This window comes from Centropristis striata, chromosome 7 (assembly GCF_030273125.1).
Source record: "Centropristis striata isolate RG_2023a ecotype Rhode Island chromosome 7, C.striata_1.0, whole genome shotgun sequence".
In the NCBI taxonomy this organism is placed as follows: domain Eukaryota; kingdom Metazoa; phylum Chordata; class Actinopteri; order Perciformes; family Serranidae; genus Centropristis; species Centropristis striata.
In genome coordinates this window covers 26334053-26354363 of record NC_081523.1, presented here as the reverse complement: position 1 = coordinate 26354363, position 20311 = coordinate 26334053, and the positions used below count along the sequence as shown (strand labels likewise).

Sequence of the window (20311 nt, the reverse complement as noted above, 5' to 3'; positions counted from 1 at the left end):
CTTTTCTACCGATTGGAAGCAGTCCCAGACTTTGAACAGCTTTGAAAACTTCTTAAACCTTTTCTCAACTTTTACATTTTTATGTGATTCGCCTCATTCCAGCAGACAGATGCAGTAAATCTAAAGAAAAAATATGACCGTTGTCTTATTAAAGTGCCTAGTCTTGGCGCTCTGTATCGGCGCGCACAGGCTCTTGGCAGTCCCCCGGGCTGAGGAGGATGATGGATCCGGTGACAGCGCCTCGACCCTGGCCTTTGTGTTCGATGTTACCGGCTCCATGTACGACGATCTGAAACAGGTGATAGATGGCGCCTCACGGATTCTGGAGAAGACCCTCAACCGGAGGACCAGACCCATCAAAAACTTTGTCCTTGTCCCCTTCCATGACCCAGGTACTCTTTCACCAAACACTCAGTTCTTAACCACAGGCACACTTGTTGTGAATGTTTATTTGTGAATTAATAACTTTTTAGCAAATCATAATATAATTTAACGTGTTAATTTACTGTCATTGTCATATACTGGGATATCATGATAGCCTACTATGATAATAACAAGCACATACTGTCTCAAATTTCTCAGAAAATCTGATGGGAAATATTTTGAGGGAATATCAAATTGAAGATTTTGGTTTCTTTTTTATAACTCACACTTTAAATTCCATTGTCTTCCATAATCAGTGTATAGCTAGACATATTTGATTTTTGCTTTGTACATTTGTTCATATTAAAGTTCTTAATTAAATGAGAAATGCTCTGTACTTAAGTTTTTATTTCACGCTGAAGTGAACAAAAAGAGACTTATCTCTGTTAAAGTAAAATGTATTTATTGAATTACCAGAAAGCTTGCTACATTGTAACCGAAATATGGAATGACCTATATTGTGATAGAAGATTTTGGCTATATCGCCTGGCTAGCTCTAAGCCAAAAATTATCAGATTGTCTTGCCAGGTCCAGGCAACACAGCCTAGAACCTTCTTCTTTGCATTATTCCAAACTCAGCATGTAGGTTGGTTACATTTCTGCCATTTATATAATGATAGTTGAAAAGATAACAGCAAACCTCAGCACATTTAAGGACCTGTTGCACATGTGTTAAACCATAGCTGTTTCAGTAGAAGTCAACTTAGAGACAGAGCAGCACTTTGAGGTCAAAGTGGTACAAGACATCAAGCAGGGGTATGTGAGCTTTTAAAGTGAGGAGTGTGTGGGACAGGTACGGCATCTGTCCTCCTATATGGGAAAGCTACCGCTTGAAAATAAGAGTGTTCTAATGGGGGGAGGGTGTTTGAGCTCTGATGAGAAGCATATGCTGTCTGCTTGTGTGTAATTACCCCACTCACCCCACCCCACCCTCTCCTGCATCCAAGCCTCCGGAAAACTCTCTTAGCCCCCCAGTTTAGCCAGTCAGGAGTGGGGGGTGGGGGTGGGGGGCACTAACACCATACATTTTGTCTGTGTTTAATATGCCCTGCCCTTGGGGACCTTGTAAACTTCCAAGACTGCAAAGAAGCCGCGGTGGCTTACAAAAGAGGCGTGACGGTGCTGTCAGTGTTTTACAGTCAGTCATGAGGAGGAGAGAAGGACTTGAAAGCATCCACTGTTGGGAAATAGATTGTGAATGAGTAAGAAATGTCATCAAGCTTGACATATGTCTGCAAGCTCAGTATCATTAGCCTCACACGGATACTTCAAAATGGTATTTGACAGTCGGAATAACAAGCAGAGACACAGAAATCACAAGGCTCCACCCTACCTGATAAGGGTCTTCTCTGTAATGTAAGGCTTGTGTTTATAGACAGCAGTCTTCTATAGCAGAAACAATGCATTCTGTAATGTTTACTGTTACAGCGATTGGCCCCAGAATGCAGCCAAGTAAGTGTCATGCCCTGACAGGTTCTTATCCATCACACTTGAGTCTCCTGCTGTTGCTGCTTGAACAGTAGAAAATGCTGACTACAGCTGCAGAAAATTATAATCGTCTTCTGAACTTTGGCCAGATTGTACCGATTTGTGTGAAACAAAACCTGCAAATTGTAATTTTGTCAGCACACCAATCTTACCACGCTTGTGTGGTGTGCGTGATTGATAGTCATGTCTCGCATAAAAGCTACAGGGCATCACACTGGTCCTGATAAATTAGACTGTGGCTTATTTGGGATTTTGACGCTGTAGATGCGTTTTCTCTGTTCACAGAGGGAAAACCGCTGAGGAAGGAACAACTAAATCCTTTGTTCTGATAGTGTTGTTTTGTTTGAAGAAAAACTCAGACAAGTGAGACCTAAGCCCTCATGAATATTTGTAGGCATACGCTTTTGTTTTGCAACCAGGACATCTCTTCTTATGCTGACTTGGTTTGATTTTGCTCACTTTAAATTTCAAACCTTGCAGATATTGGCCCTGTGTCCATTACCACAGACCCAAAGAAGTTCCAGCAGGATCTGCAAGAGCTGTTTGTCCAGGTGGGAACCATACAACACTTACGTGATTATCCTTTAGTACCTGGGACTACAGTATTGTTCCAAATCAATCTGAGCTATAACTGTGTGGAGACTACATTACTTTTACTGAAAAGCAGCCACTGCTGCCTTAGGAGACAATAATGTGATTATGGAATAACATAGTGTAGAGGAGAATCATAAGGTCAGCAAACTGACTCAGGTGTATCAGTTACATAGCAATGTATGTATTTTAAGTATCTGAACTTTTCTTAACATTAGCCTACCGAATCAGTATGACTGAAGTTGAAGATAAGATAATTAGTTTATTTCTTCTAGGAGTGTTTTATCGTGTGATTCTGTCACCCAGGGTGGGGGTGACTGCCCTGAGATGAGCATAGGTGCCATAAAGAAAGCCTTGGAGGTTTCCCTGCCTGGATCTTTCATCTATGTGTTTACCGACGCCAGAGCGAAAGACTACCGGCTCAAGAGAGATGTTCTGCAGTTGGTGCAACTCCGGCAATCACAGGTACAGGGTTGTCAAGATCTCACAGATTGGCACATATGATGGAAGTTTCTCCTTTAATGAAGCGACAGCCACTGAAAAAGAGTAAAAAATAATGTGTTTTTTGAGCATGTAAAAATGTTCAACACATGCATACAAGTGTGAACCTGAATATGAGCACACTCTGTCCCCTCAAATCTAACGGTTTAAATATAAGTTGTGACCAACAGAGTTTTGAGTATCTTTGCATTTATCACATGCTGTAACAAAAGGAATACAGTGGCATGCTGAGAAAGATCTACATTCCAATAAAGTTCCCCGACGCTCAGCTGAGCAGGGGAAAGTCTCTTCAAAGTTACTCTTGTCTCAGCCTCTACGTGAAGCATGACAATGAGAATTAGCGTCACTTTAGAGCCAAGTGAAAAGCGAGGCCGTAGAAAGCAAACACTGAAAGTAGTAATCCTCTTAACTCTTCCTGCCCTCCCCTCCTTGTTCCCAGGTGGTATTTGTGTTGACCGGGGACTGTGGGGACCGCTCTCAGCCTGGCTACAGGGCGTATGAGGAGATCGCTGCCACCTCCTCTGGACAAATCTTTCACCTGGACAAGCAGCAGGTCAACGAGGTGAGAGCACAACAGACTGCATGGCCCTGCAATGACGGCTATTTTCCCCAAACCCTGAATAAATCTGTATACACATTATAAAGGATTTAATATTATATAAATTCTGTAACAAATCAGAATTAAGTTGTGTATATAAATATAGAAAGGATTATATCACCTCATAATGGAGAACTGCAGGAGCAGGAGTGAAACAACCCCCTGCTTGACCCACTGATGTAATAATAGCGATTTCATTTAGTGTAATCAAATGATTCCATAGCTGATATTAAACTTCCTGTTCATATGATACGGGTGAGTGACTCTTTTATATCGGAAGCAGCATGTAACAGAAGCCCTGTCTAAGAAGCCAAAGACAGCAGGGCTCACTTCCCCGGCAGACGTAAGAGAAGCCAGAGTTTCCTCTGGAAGAGACACTGGTATCCTGCATGTCAACACAGGAGACGCTGGGCAGCGTTGAGCTGTAGCCAACAGCTCTGCACGCTGGTGGCCCACTGAACCCCTGAACTTAGATTGTTTGTGTGTGTGCATGGGTCTGTTTCCTGTCAAGTCATGCTTGCATGTAGCTAAACATACAATGCCTGTGTGTGGGGCAGCTAGGTTCATTATCACTCCATAATCCTGCCAGCTGTTTAAGAAGTGTTTGAATGTGATTTTTTGTGCTGCAGTATTAAGGGAATAGGAGAGCAAACTCAAGCCCTCACACCTCAACCCCAGATGGTTTTGTGCTAAGGTATTATGACATGTCCTTAGTGTTTTGTTACATGTAAACATGTGCATTCTTATGAACACATTTTTCTTAGCTCCACATTGAATTTCCGTATGTCAGCTGTTTAAAAAAAAACCCTGTGTGATTATAGCTCTTGGGTGGCATGCTTTTACCAAATTAATGCAAATCCTTTAATCCTTAAAAACCTCAGAAGTACTACAAATCTAACCAAAATATTCACCCTTAATAGCAGTTTAATAAAGTGCGGCTAAATCAAAATATACAAAATCTTTTTGTGGTCTCTTGGGGGAGAGTGGAGAGAAAACAGACTGCTTATTTTACTCTCTAATCCCAGGATATGATCTGTCATGGCTTCCCTCCTTCCAACACAGCTGCCCAGTGGAGTTGGCTCCAAGTCCTCACACAACAACTCATTGTCAGCTCTACGTATCGCTCTCTTTTACGCTCTTTTAAATTTGAGTGGTTGTGATCAACGAGAGGATCAGCTAACAAGAGCGTGGACAAGAAAGCCCCCGCTAATGTGTTGTCAAACTTGGACCATGATCTGTGCTCCTTATGGTAATGATGCCACCGTTAGTCATCGGTAGCCTGAAGCGCTGATCAAAAAATGAGGGCTGTGATGGTTTAGCTTCGAGATAATGTCCTCTGTGATGTTTGCTCGCAGACAGAGAAAAGGATGTTAAATATGCATGTAATGAAGATGCGGTTTTGCAGCGTAGGATACGGACAGTTATTGTGTATTTCGACCTAGCAAGCTGCACAAACACTCAACTCAAGTGCCTTGAAGAGTCATTTATAACATTGGCCTTATGGTTTCCTCATTACGTGGATGCAGTTGTGAGTTAAGGGGGTGGTAATGGTTGTCAGGCATAAAAAGAATCCCAGGTAACATTTATCCTCGTCTTCCTGAGCGAGCTAAACAAAGGCACCATTTATGGTGTAGCTGCTCTCAAATACAGGCCACTTGTGACAGGTGTGTCGAAACTCCCACTGAGAAAAGAGCAGGGGCTCCATCTGGGAGTGATTCGCTCTAATAACATTGATTTGTAGCGAGGCATCTTCCTGCAAATGTCAGCAGTTGTGGTGGTTAAGTCTGGGTAAGGACTAAGCTGACCCCTCCCCACTGGGAGGTCTGGAGTCAAGCTGTCGTGTTTAACCACCGCAAAGCCACGATTTTCTTCAGCAGGTAATGCACCTGGACGAGTGAGGGGAATACAGCATCAACCCAGCCTTAGCTAACCCTTCTTCTCTGGCCCATCTGTCATGCTTCTATGAATAGCAGAGGGGGGTCCTTCCTGTAACAGCCCTGTAAGCTCATTCAACTGAGACACGCCAGATGAGGTTTCACAGAACTTAAGATCCTCTGCATTCCCAGCGGTTGAGACAAGGAGTGGCTGCAGAACGCAGCGTGCTCCTCCAGACCTACCCTCTCCCGGAAAGCAGGTCGTCCCGTCTCTGCACTCCACTTCCTTTTATCTGAGCTCTGCCCGCTCCTCTCGGCTCTCTTGCATAAGAAATAGACACTGTCCTGGGGCAGATGTAGGTCACTTCTTTGCAGTTTCCTGCTCTGCTGGTGATGGCTGCACATGTGGCAGACATTACAGCTGTTTCCAGTTGTAAAACCGGCGAGAGGAACCAGCTGCCGTCAGCACCCAGTGGACCTGATAGACAAAAAGCGGAGGCCTGATAATTAAATTATCAAAGGCTTTCCTTGTTTCAGTTTTTACTCGTTTTCGTGAATGTTATAATGTGTTGCCGTTGGCTCTGTCTCCAAGGGCCCGCTGAAGAAATGTTTTCAGTTTGTTTCATTACAGATGCAGCTAGGCCATAATGCCTCTCCATATGAGGTCAAAACAAATACTAGACAGCAGTTGCTTGTTAAGCTTTTGGAAAATGGAAGATGTCTGGTCCATTGTGGCCACTGAAATGAGACTATGCAAAGTATCTGTGGGTTTTTTCTGCTTCTGTTTTCATTTTAGAGAAAACAAAGGAAAACTGTATTCTTACTTAAAACCATGGGACTGATTAAACCTAGAAGGTCAAGTACCTGTCAAAACTGAAATTCTGTGCTGTCAGATATTCCCCTGGAGAGCCTCTGAGGGACATTATAGTCTTAAGTGATGATTGTTTTTGCCATTAAAGATAATCAAACTGTCCACCATTATTTCAGACTTTGTGTAATTTTCGCTCGGAGTGCTGCAATGACTCATTTAAGAAGTGATCCTCCTCCAATCCTAACGTGTCACTGTCTGACCTCATCTCGCTTCTTAAGCACAACCGATTCCACAGAAAAGTGGGAAAGAGCCAGCTGTTTCTGTCTGTAAATGATCCTGCACATAATGAAACTGTGGAATATACAGTTTAAGTGTATTTTCTAAAACAAAGGCACCGCTGCTTTCTATTCTGAGGAACAAGTCTCATGATTCATGAAAGCTGTGTTGCAGGAGGGGGACTGCTGCCTGACAGACTTCCACTGTGAGAGACAGTCCCCTGGGAATACATGCTTGAGAGTGCAGAAAACTGTATGTTATCAGTTTGACAGTTGAGCTGTTTCAGTTTTCCTTTGTTTAGGCAAAATCCCTCCGAGGAATACTTTTGCAATGAAAGAATAGTTTGAAGACAAAGAGCAGCCTGCTGTTCAAGCAGGGACGTGGTTGGTGGGGATTTTCAGCGAAAGACCACAATCGTATCCTTCCTGTCCTCGTCCTGTCCTCTTTCTAAGTTGAGAGGGGATCCCTGACAGTTTGCGTTTGACAGATCCCAGAATCATCCACCGATGAATGTGTCTCCTCCAACGTGACATGTTGCTGTTTTCTCCCCCTGCCAGGTTTTAAAGTGGGTTGAGGAGACAGTTCAGGCCATGAAAGTCCACCTGCTGTCCTCCAACCATGACAGTGCCCAGGAGAACAAGTGGGAAGTGCCCTTTGACCCCAGCCTCCGAGAGGTCACCGTGTCACTCAGTGGACCAGCACCACAAATCGAGCTCAGCGATCCCTTTGGTAGACAAAAAAATTAATATTGTTTTCTTTCCTGCTATATTAATTAAAGGGCACCCATTATGTTTTTCTTTACTTTCTGTCATAATTATATATTGTTACATAGTCAGATATTCATATAAAATGTTTATCCAAAGATGCCCAAAGTTTCAAATAATAAGGTAAACATATGTAAAAGTAATAACTGTAAGCAAATACCTTATGCTTCAGATTGTTCTGAACACGCCGCTTCCAACTGCTTTTTCTTCTCTCGGCTTGAGCTGATGTGAGCTTGTGATTTCTATCTATGGTCATCTGCTCCAGGCACATTACTGCAGTCCTTTCCTTACATACACTGCTACATGAAGCTCCAACCTAATGCCAGGGACATGTGTAATCTTCTTTGATGATGTTTTTGCTGATTTCTTACCAATTTTGGACCACATTCCTGGCTTAACAGTTTTTGTTTTTAAAGTTTTAATGGTGATTTTTCACGGGGGAAAAAGTAATTCCCATGGCTGCAACACTGGAAAGTACAGAGAGACATTGAGCACAGATGAAGAAGACTCGTGAACACTGACAAATCCCACCTAGGCTTTTCCGGGAGGGGTGGTGAAACACTGCAGCAGCCATGGATGGAATGAGAAAAATTTAGTTTTTTGAACATCAAAAAATGTAAAGATGGTCTAGTGGAAACCCAAAATACTAGTATGAAGCTGAAAATTAGCGTAATAGGTCACCTTTAACAATATTTTCTGTGCCCCTGTTCTTGTGTTGTAGGTCGTGTAGTTGGTGAAGAGCAGGGCCTTAAAGAGCTGTTGAACATTCCCAACTCTGCTCGTGTTGTCAACCTGAAGTTTCCCAGACCTGGGGCTTGGAAACTGAAGGTACTGCTCGGATGAATAATCCATCATTTTTTTCCTGTGACTGTTTCATAACAATTTGCTAACTGAATACTTCTCCTTTCCTTTAGGTGAGCTGCAGTGGGCGCCACACTCTGAGGGTCACAGGAGTCAGCAATCTAGACTTCCGGGCCGGCTTTTCCAGCATTCCAGTTTCAGAGTTCAACCACACAAGAGAGAGGCCGATAAAAGGTGCCAGACATGTTTCTTTTAGCTTCTAGTCTAATTTGACTGAGAACATGTGCAGAAGATGACTTCATGCCATCTGTCTTTGTCTCTCAGGACTTCCAGCCCATATTTTGCTGAAATGTACAGGCCTGAAGCCTCCAGGTCAGCTCAGCCACGTGGAGCTCATGTCAGGCTCAGGCCGTTCCTTACGCACCATCCCCGTGCCTATGCCCTCTGACCTCGGCCAACAGGGACTGTGGAGTCTCCCGGAGTTCCGCACCCCCTCCCAAAGCTTCTTCATCAAGGTGACGGGCAAAGATGAGGAGGGCTACCGCTTCCAGAGGCTGTCCAGTGTCTCCTACACCAACATCGTTCCCGGCAAGACGACCCCCCCCTTTCTTGTGGACACATCTCACCAAAGCCACTCCGCAGTGTCTCTCACACCTCATCAATCTCTCTGGTGACCTTTAACCTTTGCTTCCTTCCTTGTGCAGATCCCCCAGCTGTAAGCATGCCGGATGTGGTGAAGGGCTTCTACATGCTGCCCGCTGTGATTGGCTGCTCGGTGGAGAGTGACGTTCCCTACAGGCTAAGATTCAGCAGAAGTGGGATTACACTGGGAGAGGAGAAGTTCTTTCAGTGAGTCTTTCCTCTGTTCACTCTGTAATATTTGGCTCGCCTTACAGATTCCTTCAGACACTGCAGCTTAATTTGCCCATTACCTGCTGTAGGGCACACTAATTAAGTCACTCACTACTCTAACCAGTGAGCACGTCTGTAAAGCATTAGTGCTGCTTCATCGTTGACTTTTATTGGCTCATCTGTCAGGAAACATGTTTACACAGTCAATTTTGCGAACATTACATACTCGATTGTGTCATCTTGAAAAATTAACAAAGCACCTATTCTTTTTCGGTGTTGCCACTCTGCTTTAAATTACATTCATGAAGTGAAGCTGACTTGTGGTGAAAACTATTCCCAGTGTTTGTGCACCAGAGTTACTAATTGAATGTGATGTAAAAGGGGGTCTTGTTGCTATTGCTGTACTCCAGTCATTGAACCAAGCGTGTCTTTCAATCAGGAATTCTGCCATTGCATCATGGGAGATTGCCCATGCATCAGCTGAGGATGAAGGCCTGTATGAGTGCATAGCACAGAGCACTGCAGGACAGGGACGTGCCTTAACACAGTTGAGTGTTAGAGGTATGTCACACACACAAACGACAACAAAAGCCCACATACTGCCTCAGTAGTCTTGCCTGCATGCTTCATCACAGTCACAGCAGGGCTTTGAAATAAGTTCCAGCTATTTTTCTTAAATCTTAGATTATAACATCAACAAGATACAAAGCACGCCAGCACAAACATTTGTATAAGAGTAAACTATTCCTGTACTGTTTGTTCACCGCTGATAACACCACTTTGATGTTTTGGTTGTGTTTCCACTAAAACAGAGCCTCCTCCGGTGCTGAAGCCGGCAGTGAACGTGACTTCCTCTGTGGGAGGCTTGGCTGTGCTGTCCTGCCAGGTGGAAGGCTCCATGCGCCACAACTTAACCTGGTACCGAGCGGGTCGTATCATCAGGGCCCGTGCGGGGAGGGTGAAGCTGCTGTCTGACACCTCCCTGCAGATCAGCGGGGTGCGAACTCAGGATGCTGGGGAGTACCATTGCGTGGCCACTAATGCCCATGGAGACAGCAGAATCAGAGTGTGGCTTCTTGTCCCAGGTACAGTACGGCAGGACGATACTCTGAAGGTCATCTGCTGAAACACTTAACACACCGGGGCCTCATGGCTCCTCTCTGGCCCCCGTCATCTGTTTTCCATTATTGGCTTAGCCTCCTCACAGTCAGATTGAGCCACTTCCTCATCAGAAAATGTTCCTCATCAGCCAGAATTGAAGTTGAAAAGTGTGGCTTCTATTGTGGACACACGCTCAGATGTTTGTAATGAATTTCAAAAATAGCAACATAAATGTGAAACTTCTGTGCCGGTGATGTCAGACATCATAAGTGCTGGTAATTGCATTGTAGCCCACATCATCAGGAGTTTACTCTTGTTAAACTTGTGATTGGGAAGTTATAAATGACATCATTCAGTGTTGACAGGGCCCTGAGTCATTGTGAGCTTTTTGCCTCTCCAATTGCAGAGGCTCCTTCTGTGGTAGTTCACCCCCAGGGCCGGGCTTTCTCCCGAGGGGACGAGATCCGCCTCGTCTGCACGGCGTCCGGCTCCCCCCCTCCCCAGCTCTTCTGGAGCCATGGAAACATGTTCCTCACTAATCGGCCGAGGTAAGGGAGCTCTCAGCCCACTCAACACCTCCGGCACAGAGGACTCAGAGAGTCATTACATTCCTCTTAAACTGCATGCGCGATTGCCACATCTTGTTTGCATCACTTTGGAGATTTACATCTTCTGATGTAAAAGTTTTTTCCTAAACCACAAGTACATAATATGCCTGCGTAAAACACATATTCAAAGAAAAATTTCTCTCATGATACCCAAGAATAGCAGAAAGGGTTAGAGATTAATTGCCAGTTTACATCTGCATATGTAATCACAAAAGAGTAAAAAAACATGAATTCTGTTGATTGCATGATACAGGCTGAGTCTGAACCAAGATGGAGTTCTGACCATTAGAGGGGCCCTCCCAGAGGATGCTGGGAACTACACTTGTCTGGCAACCAATGAGGCTGGGACTGCCTCTCAGTCTGTGTCACTCACTTTTGCTGGTAAGTCAATATATCACTACAAATGTGGCATGCTGCTGCTGGAATGATCCTTTTTACCATTTGCAGGAATCATTTTTTAAAATTCCTGTTCTGAATAATAGCTTCTCTTAAATTTAATTTTCAGAGTTCAAATAAGGCAACACTTTTTTTGGCCGTGTTGTTGACTATTCTTCAGTAGCTTTGTTTTGAATCAATCTGTGAAGGATATCCAGTGTGAGTTGTGCACTAGCTCTGAGTGGAGCAGGAGCGAGTACGGCCGCATGCTGCTCTGTCTCACACAATAGGATATTTTTCCTCTCCTCGTTTTGTTAGCGCTGACAGTTGTAGGCCTGAAGTTTCAGTCGTGGCATGTCAGTTAGTGGTTGACAGAAACCTCAATATTGATGGACTGTGGCAGCCTCTTCCTGGGGCGCGCTGGTGTTATACACACTTTTGTCTCTGAATGTCATTTTTAACAACATTGATCTGTCAAGGCAGCGAGAGCCTCGTAAGATAGAAAGCATCTCATCCTTTCAGCTCAGCTGTCTGCCTGATCCAAAAGCATATATCCCTGCTCTCTTAGCAGCAGAATGTGTGTGAACGTGTGGATGTTTTTTTAAATATTTTCCTCAGGTCTATTCTGCAGCCTTCACCGATTTAAGCCAACAATACTGTGATATTAATAAATGACTATAAAATAAAATAAAAATCTATGAGAATGCACAATCAAACTGCTTCTAAAGCTTTCTTTTCTATCCTCCAGAGATGCCTAGAATAACAGTAGCACAGCAGGTCGTACTTGTATCTGTTGGTGGTGACGTGACTTTGGAGTGTCACGCCGCAGGCATTCCCGCTCCTTTAGTGCACTGGTTCAAAGGTAAGTTAAGGTCAAAAACAGTGTGTACATAAAAGCAACTAAGAAAATGTCAAGTAAGAGACGAATGGGCTTGTTTTCTGTGTGCTTCCAGGTGAGCTTGAGGTGGGCTCTGCTCCTTTTGTTGAGCAGGATGTACACCGTGGGACCCTGCACATCCGAGGGGTGCAAGAGGTAGATGCTGGTCAGTACAGCTGTGTGGCCAGCAGCTCTGCTGGAACCTCCTCTGGCACTGTCAGACTGGAGGTTGGAGGTGAGACTACACTTTGGTGTTCCTCATAAAGCTTATTTTTCTCTCAAAATGTACACAAAGGAAAATTCACTCTTTCCTCCACAGCGGGCCCATTGTTCTCTGAGGCACCAGTTGACGTGACAGCTAGCGTAGGGGAGAATATCACCCTGCCCTGCATCGCCCGAGGTTTCCCGCAGCCCACGGTGACCTGGCGCAGACAGGACGGCAGACAGATTCTTACAAGGACAGACAGCCACACTAGAACAATGCAGCTGGAGAGCGGACATCTTCTAATCCAGAGTGAGTTAACCATGAAACACAATCACAGCACAGAGCTTTGGTCTGCAGTGCAGGCTAATACAGCTTCATGGCTGCCTTGGACTGAATGGCATGACTGAAATATTCTGAGTGATTATATATAGAAGAGGTGCAGCCTTTCATATTGAATTCAGTTTTTCTTAAGAGAGGGGAGCAACAGGATTTCATTGCCATCAGTAAAGTATATAGTATATATTTGGGTTTCAAAACATTTAGTGTCCATCCTGCTAAAAGCACGTCTCCTGGTCGGTGAAAGACTTACCTAGAAAAAGTGCCACTCTGCAAGAGTAGATGCACTTTTGTCCACGTTTCTCCTTCATCGTGAGATTGTATTGCCATCAGGGTAAGGGGAATTTATATTTGAGCTCCAGAGGCCTTTCAGCTTGTAATATGACTAATCTAGCCCACTGAAGGTGATCCTTTGTGCTCCTGAGACTAAATGTTTATAGTGTGCGTAATATTATTTTGGAGAGGAACCGACATATTTACATGGGCTGCTTCTGTCACTGTTTCCATTTGTGGCTGCCCTCTGACGTAATAAACTCAATCTGTTACAGACGGCTTTTTTTCTTTTTACCTGCCATTGTTTTAGAAAATGTCTCTACCCATATTGCGTCACACATAAACTCCACTGTCCCTCACCCTCCTTGATCACCTTTTTTTACTTTAATGCTTAATGTCTTGTCATCACTTATTTAAACATCTGCCTGACTATCTAAACACAAGAAGTGAATCATATGTGGATGTTCCAACATGCGATCTCCAGAGAATTTACAGAAGGGGACATGTGTGTCAGCAGTCGGCAGCTGAAGCAACCCATTAATCCTATTATTTTCTATTTTTAACTCTTAATTACAGTGCAGTCAAACCAGTCATACCGCTTGTAATTGAGTAGAGGTCTTGACTGCTATTAACACTGGCTTATTTTTCTAAATAAATAGTTTTACTTCTTAGTTAGTGTAGATATGCTGCTTATCTCAGAGGTATAGATTGTGCCTTTTTTTCTTAATACGTTGATTTATATTTCCTCATTGCTGGTTTACTGTGTTTGGTGACAGGTGTCTGGCTGGATGATGAAGGGCTGTACATCTGCGAGGCAAAGAACCAGTTTGGAACCATTAAAACTGAGGCCAGAGTTGGTGTCACTGGATTGGGTATGCTTGTTTAACCTTTCTTATCTCATTGCACGACCATATATTTAGAAACAATGGCAGCAACTCCAAAGCTGACAGTGGCCTTAAAATACATTTCCCTGCTCTTGTTTAGTATTTATATCTGTGCACTTCCTTTTCCTGCAGAGCCGCCTCTCTTGGCACAGGGTGCCCCCATCATCACCACAGGCATCGGTCAGTCCCTGAGTATCCCTTGCATGCTGTTGGATGGAATTCCTCTTCCTGAAAGACACTGGTCCCAAAATGGAAAACCTGTAAGACTGAGTTTAAGTTTTGAATATTTACAGTAATTCACATGCTTGTGGGTGTGTTTGTGTGAAAGCAGCCATTGCTCTTTTGTGCAGGTTCACCTGAATGGGAGGATGTTCCTCAGGAGTGATGGCAGTTTGTACATTGAAAGAGCTGTCCCAGAGGATGCTGGGACATATGTCTGCACTGCAGTGAATGTAGCAGGCTCCATGAACATCACAGTGAGCCTGGAGGTCCACGGTAAGCTTACATACTAATTAGCATAAATGGGTATTAATCTCTTCATCTAACTCTCTGCAAGAAAGCGAGTAAGCTTATTTCCCCAAAAGTTCCCATTACAGTTTCTCAGTGCTAGACACTGACAGGTTTGACCAAAAATCATAGTTTGGAGAGTCATGTCAACAATGTGCTGACTCAGCATGGAAAACAGCATCATGTCAATGACTTGACCACCTGCTGCCATCATAGTGAGAGGGTTCATTTATTGCATGCTTTGATGAAAGGGTCATTTTGTTCATGGGGGCGTAATGACAGACAGGCCAGATTACAGTTCATCATCGGTTTGTAATGAAGAAATGCCTCGAGCGCTGACACTGCCAGTGATAACGCTTCTTCACGGCCAGTCAGACAGCTGTGTTTTGTGACCTACTTCTTCCACAGTGCCCCCAGAGATCATCGCTGGTCCATACCACTACATAGCCAATGAGGGTGTAGCCATCACACTATCATGCGAGGCCAGCGGAGTTCCCAAGCCAAATGTTGTCTGGTCCAAGGTAGGATGTCACATTCACTGTGAAAATGTACTTTTCTTAATGATCCTTTGGCTGCATCCCATAAACCAATGCATGATTAAGACTACTTCTTATTCCCAGAAAATCATCAAGTGAGGATATCACTTTGCATTCATTCATCTTAAAATTAGTCATCATTAAGACTTTGTAAATAATTATTGAAGTAATAGCTATATCAAGCATGTTACAATCAAACAAAAGATCATTATCCAGTCCTGCAGTGGTGATGGGATCTAGATCTTTCTTAAAATGTTGAGTCCAATTTTGAGCAAAACCATTAATCAGGCTATTAATGTAATCAGCACTAGCATAACAAGAGTCATAGTGGTGGTAATCATCTTCATATAATAATCGTTCTTTAAGGATTTACTACTTTTTTTTTCATTTTCCTATTGGCATAATAGTCTAACAATGGAATTTCTCCCTGTGGCCGTACTTTCCTCTGATTTGTCTGAACGTTCTAAAAATACCACCAACAATAACAGTTTGCATTGCAATCAAGATTTGATTAACCTGACCAGGAAGGAGGTAACCATGGCAACTTTACCATATTGCCGCTTGACTCTGAGAAATCACTCAGGATTGTATTGTACCTTAGGAATCTATTTAAAACCTTTCTTGCAGCACCTTTCAGTACAACACATGAGTAAAAAAAGAATTGTATAACGAGGATAAAACCTCAAAGGTTGTATATAACCAGCAGGCTGAACTGGTGCAAATCCAACATTCTTAAAGGTACTATGTGATTTACATGATATTATTACATGAATTTACACGTATTTATCACTTTGTATTGCCAATGTGCGGATAGATTTTAACGTAACATAAAAACTGAGACTCCCAACTTCCTTGGTTGCCTATAATATTCTGTGGACTGATTTATATGTAAAGGAATTAGGTCAGTTTTGCAAGGAAAATCCAGAGAATTTGACATGTATGTGCACTCCTGAGTGTCTTACCTCTCTTCAGCTTCCTTACAGTGCCAAACAGTGCGCAACACTAGGTAGTGTTAGCTTAGAAATGAAGTCAGCTAACTTCAACAACAATCAGCACCCACCACAAAACAGAACCCAACACAAAGTCCCTGTAAGCAGCACACAAAAAAGTTTTATCTAGTGCAGCCCTTCTGGCCAAACAAGAAAACTGACCCCAAGCTGTTAAGCCTGCCTTTTTTTCCTGAACTTGCTTGCTTGCTAAATCTCCGTTAACACCATAGACTGTATATAAATAATGGACGTAGTCACCGTGACGTCACCCATTGGTTTGTGGACCGCCTGTTGGAAGCCTCGAGTTCAGCGTTACACTCGTCGCCATCTTGCGTCGCCATCATGTTTCCGATACGCGGAGCAGACCATAATTGGACTGTGGCGGAGCGCGAGGGATCTGACGACACTGACTACACGCATCTCTACACCGGCAACCCGACTGAGAGAAGCCGGTGCTAATTCATGTTAGCATTAACTGGAGCATTAACTGGGATGTTAGTTTTGGCTAGCAAAAAAACAAAAACAAAATGTATCTTTCTTACCTCAGAAAACTGAGCAGCGACTCCTTGGAGTGTCTGTTAGTCCAACCAAACGCTGAACAAGACATTTTACTGAACAAAACATTCAAATAAACTGTCATTAAGTGAAAATATAGTGTGAAAGGGTCAAAGTTATGAGACCAAACCGCTAAACGTCCTCTATCTATATAACGTTATATATAACTTTATTGACACGTTGCCGTGGATACGCTCTGCTTCTCTCCTGGTGACGGCTCGCCTTGTCAGTGACCTGTCAATCAAAGCTAGAAACGCCCCAAATCATACGATTCTTTATCTTCTATTTTCTTCTAAATGGGGCCATTATTAGAACTATTGACATCAAATTGTCTTGAAGAAGATTTTTTTCTAGCGATTGAGACCATAATGTCCCTGAAAAAATTTTCTGAGGTAATAAATCAAGTGAGAAGTTTTCAAATTTAGCACTGAAATGAATGGGCAGATTTCTTTTGCAGCCAAACTTAGCACCCCCTACTGGAATTTTCGGTGAATTGCAGGCTTTATGCACTTCCTGGTGGCTTCCATGCACAGGCACGGAGATTGCCGCCTGGTTAACACTACCAAAATTATCAGAGAGTCAACATGTTAGTCAGCTAGCTTGCAAAATTACTCCACCAGCTGATACATGATATTATCCATGTATTATGATAGTTTTGATTTTAACCAGCAATAAATTATGTAAAATACAAAACAAAGGTGTATAAATAACGATTAGCCTACTTTCCACTAGCCAAAAGCCATGCAAGGCATTTGCCTTGGCACTAAGCTTAGCCAGATAGCTGTAACTTAGCTACACAGCATGGATCTGATGTTGATTTCTCTGTAATGTAGCTCATTGTAATGTTGTTATTTGCCAATGGCAATAGTTAATATCATGGATCAACATGATGATTAATGACCACGAACATGATACCAGCATGATGCCAGTTAATAACGAGTCTTGTGCATACACCATTGTTTGGGTCAATACCCAGGATGGTCATTCACGTCTACAGATTGCGAGCATGTGCGCAAACAAGAGGCTGTTGACTGTGGTTCACTTAACAAAATGATTTACAAGGATTTTCTGAAAATTTCAAATAGTACCTTAAAGTAATAATAGTACCCACCAAGAATGCAAAAAGAATAAACCTCATCATCAGATGTTTTCACTTTACTGAACCTCTGCCTGTGATACTACAATATGGTCATGGACGGTACAATGTTCAACAACAATTTGTCATGTGATGAATCTCAAGTTATAGACAGAATGGAATGGATTTATCCACCACAATGCAAGAATATAAAGACCCCTCACCAGTCAGCATTACTGAGTGAGGTCAACATACATATTGTTGAACTGAGCCAGATTCATTTCTCAGCGGAGTCCTCTTGAGTCAAGTAAATTTCTTTTCTTGTCAGATAAAAATGAATCTGTAAAAGCAATTTTATGTTCAAAGCAAGTGTGTGTGCAGCAGGCTGCATGCTTGTGTGTATCAGGGATAGAGAGTGAGTTCTCTGTAATTACATTACACATCAAAGGTTGGGCTGTAAACCTTAAACCAAGCTTAGTGTCCATGCACTGTTGTGCGGACAGCTTATCTACAGTATATTCTGTCTGGTCTTATGCCTGCTGTTCCTCTAGGGAAGGCAGCCTTTGCCCAGGGGCCGCTCCAGTCTTCAATCTGACACTGATGGATACCTCCACATCCCACACCCCACCACTGAAGATGCTGGTATCTACATCTGCACTGCCACCAGTCCTGTGGGCTACGCTAGCCGCGAGATCCAGCTCAGTGTTAACAGTAAGGCAAATAAATACTCTACCGCAGTCACCCAAACATGGTGGCGTTTGATTTAACAAAGGTTGACCTCTGTCGACAGACTGTATAATGTTTCACTGAGCCTACATGGTATTCTTACAACTTCCTTTCCGTCTTTTCCAGCCATGCCTAAAATAGAGGGTGTGAGTGGCCATGACAACACAGTGAAGATGGCAGCAGAGGTGGGGACTGAGGTTGTTCTCCCATGTGAGGCCCAGGGGAGTCCCTCTCCACTAGTCACATGGAGCAGAAACGGGCATCCCATCCCCCCTGTCACAGCTGGGTAAGAGGAAGTCTTACCTCACTCTTGCAAAGATGCAGTAAATTTAGTTGAACATCATGTAACAAAAGTTTTCACCATACCTTACCTCTGACTTAGCCAACATTTGACTCAGCTTTTACAAGGAACTCTGACTAAGGCTGGCTGCCATTCAAAGATGCTGTTAATGTTTGGAGCTCATTTAGTGATGACTTTTGAAGGGCAGCTAGGCAGAGGCTGGAACAGTCTAAGCTGTGTGCGGGCTTCACTAAACTGAGGAGGAACATCTGGTCCCACATGGTTTCGCTGATTCCCTGCTTTCATGTGTGGTCACTCTGGGTGCAGACAGGCTGGCTGACTGGGGACACAGACTGGATAGATGACAGACACTCTCCGGGCCAGACACCAGACCGATTGGTTTTTGGGTAGATAGATGTACGACGGGGTGGGTTGAAAGCTGCAGTTGACTCAGATGCAGTATGACTTGTGTGGGGCCAGGAAGAAGGAAAAGGTGGGGTGGAGTAGGGGGTTGCCAGGAAGAGGGGAGGAAAACGAACTGACAGAGGAAGAGATACAAGCCCTGTCTGCCTGATGTTCGCATTCCCTGGGGTGCTTCAGCAGTAAAACAACATGCTGACTCTTTACTAGTCCTGTCTGATGAGAATAACACATCTCTGTGAACAACCCCCACATCAGCCCATGCTTTGCATATGCAGGACCTGCGGAAACAAGCATGCTGTGAAAGACGGAGATTCATTCTCTCCAGTTACACTCTGTGGGGTCAGAGGAAATGACCAGGGGGTGCTGATTGTTGAAATAACTTAAATCAGTGGGCGGTTTCTGCCATAGCCATGTAAAGCTAGCACTAGCAAAAAGACACAGGGGGGAGGGAAGGGTCAAGACACAAAGCTATTCAACACTCAAATCAGTGGATTTTTTTCACTCTAGACCTAATCCTGATGAGGCCAATTTGTCCCAGTTAGTCTTTGTGTCAGACTGTGTACACAGATGACTTGACACCAATGTGTGGAGTGATGGATAGACAAGAGGGGTGGTTCATGTCTTGTGTGCTTGAGCTTGTGTCAGCCTTCACTGTGGTTTTGCCGAGATACAGCGCAGCAGTCTGAGCACAGATTGACCACTGCAGAGGCAGTCATTTGGTTCCAATGTCAGATGTTGCTGCCTCTCCGAAGGCTGTTTGAGGAGGTGGGGGAGCGATATTACACCATATGTGCAGCTGAAATAGAGAGCTCTTTGTCCTTCAAGCTCATTTCCACTTACAAGAACATGTTATTGTTATTATTCAGTTGCTTAGCAGACACACTTATCTAAGGCAAATCGCAGAAGCGTGTTTACATTTGTGTATATTATGCATTTATACAGCTGGATTGCTTTCAGTGCAATTCAGGTTGCCACACACCCCTACAAAGTCACTGACCTACATTTATGTTCTTTTAACCTACATTTAGCGGCAGCTCTTGTTTTTGCTACAAAGTGTATTTTGGAGTGGAGAGTAGCCTCCATCTGTTTACTTGTTTGTCTATAAAAGGAATGGATGATTTGGCATTAACTTTGCTTTCAACATGGTTATTCTCACAGGATGACAAATATTGTTAACGGAGATCTGCGTGAGCTACCATGTGGCGCCATCATCAGGCTTACCCTTTTGATTTTCAAATTATAAGTATTGCCTGATTTAGCGGTGAACACACAACAGCTGCTGTGAACATAACTGCTCACCACAGAAAGAAAAACATTTGTTTGTTTTTTAAGCCTATGACCTTTCCCATGGCAACATCACCAGGTCAAACTTTGGTTGCCCTTTTACACTGCAATTACCCTGGATGATGGTAATTGTGAAAATAACAACACATTTGGGATGTTACAAGGCTATGGCTACGGTCCACACTCCACTTTCTTGTTCAGAACTTTAATCCGTCACTAGATTCATTTTTCTTTCCGACAAAAACCAAATGCAAACCAGCGATCAACAGCTTTACATGTATTTCAGCTCTGAATTCCT

General features: G+C 43.5%; 1 protein-coding gene across 1 annotated transcript in view; it reads left to right on the top strand.

The window, feature by feature from the left end:
* The first annotated feature begins 133 nt into the window (after positions 1-133).
* Positions 134-20311, top strand: part of hmcn2 (hemicentin 2) — a 48627-nt gene continuing 28449 nt past the window's right edge. Inside the window, exons 1-22 of the mRNA XM_059337567.1 lie at positions 134-392; positions 2392-2462; positions 2809-2967; positions 3443-3565; positions 7120-7291; positions 8048-8154; positions 8241-8361; positions 8452-8715; positions 8832-8976; positions 9419-9540; positions 9792-10064; positions 10487-10628; positions 10942-11069; positions 11812-11925; positions 12017-12175; positions 12260-12454; positions 13531-13626; positions 13771-13898; positions 13989-14133; positions 14554-14666; positions 17852-18011; positions 18153-18312. Coding sequence (XP_059193550.1) covers positions 134-392; positions 2392-2462; positions 2809-2967; positions 3443-3565; positions 7120-7291; positions 8048-8154; positions 8241-8361; positions 8452-8715; positions 8832-8976; positions 9419-9540; positions 9792-10064; positions 10487-10628; positions 10942-11069; positions 11812-11925; positions 12017-12175; positions 12260-12454; positions 13531-13626; positions 13771-13898; positions 13989-14133; positions 14554-14666; positions 17852-18011; positions 18153-18312 — 3356 coding nt within the window. The remainder of the gene's footprint in view (positions 393-2391; positions 2463-2808; positions 2968-3442; positions 3566-7119; positions 7292-8047; positions 8155-8240; positions 8362-8451; positions 8716-8831; positions 8977-9418; positions 9541-9791; positions 10065-10486; positions 10629-10941; positions 11070-11811; positions 11926-12016; positions 12176-12259; positions 12455-13530; positions 13627-13770; positions 13899-13988; positions 14134-14553; positions 14667-17851; positions 18012-18152; positions 18313-20311) is intronic.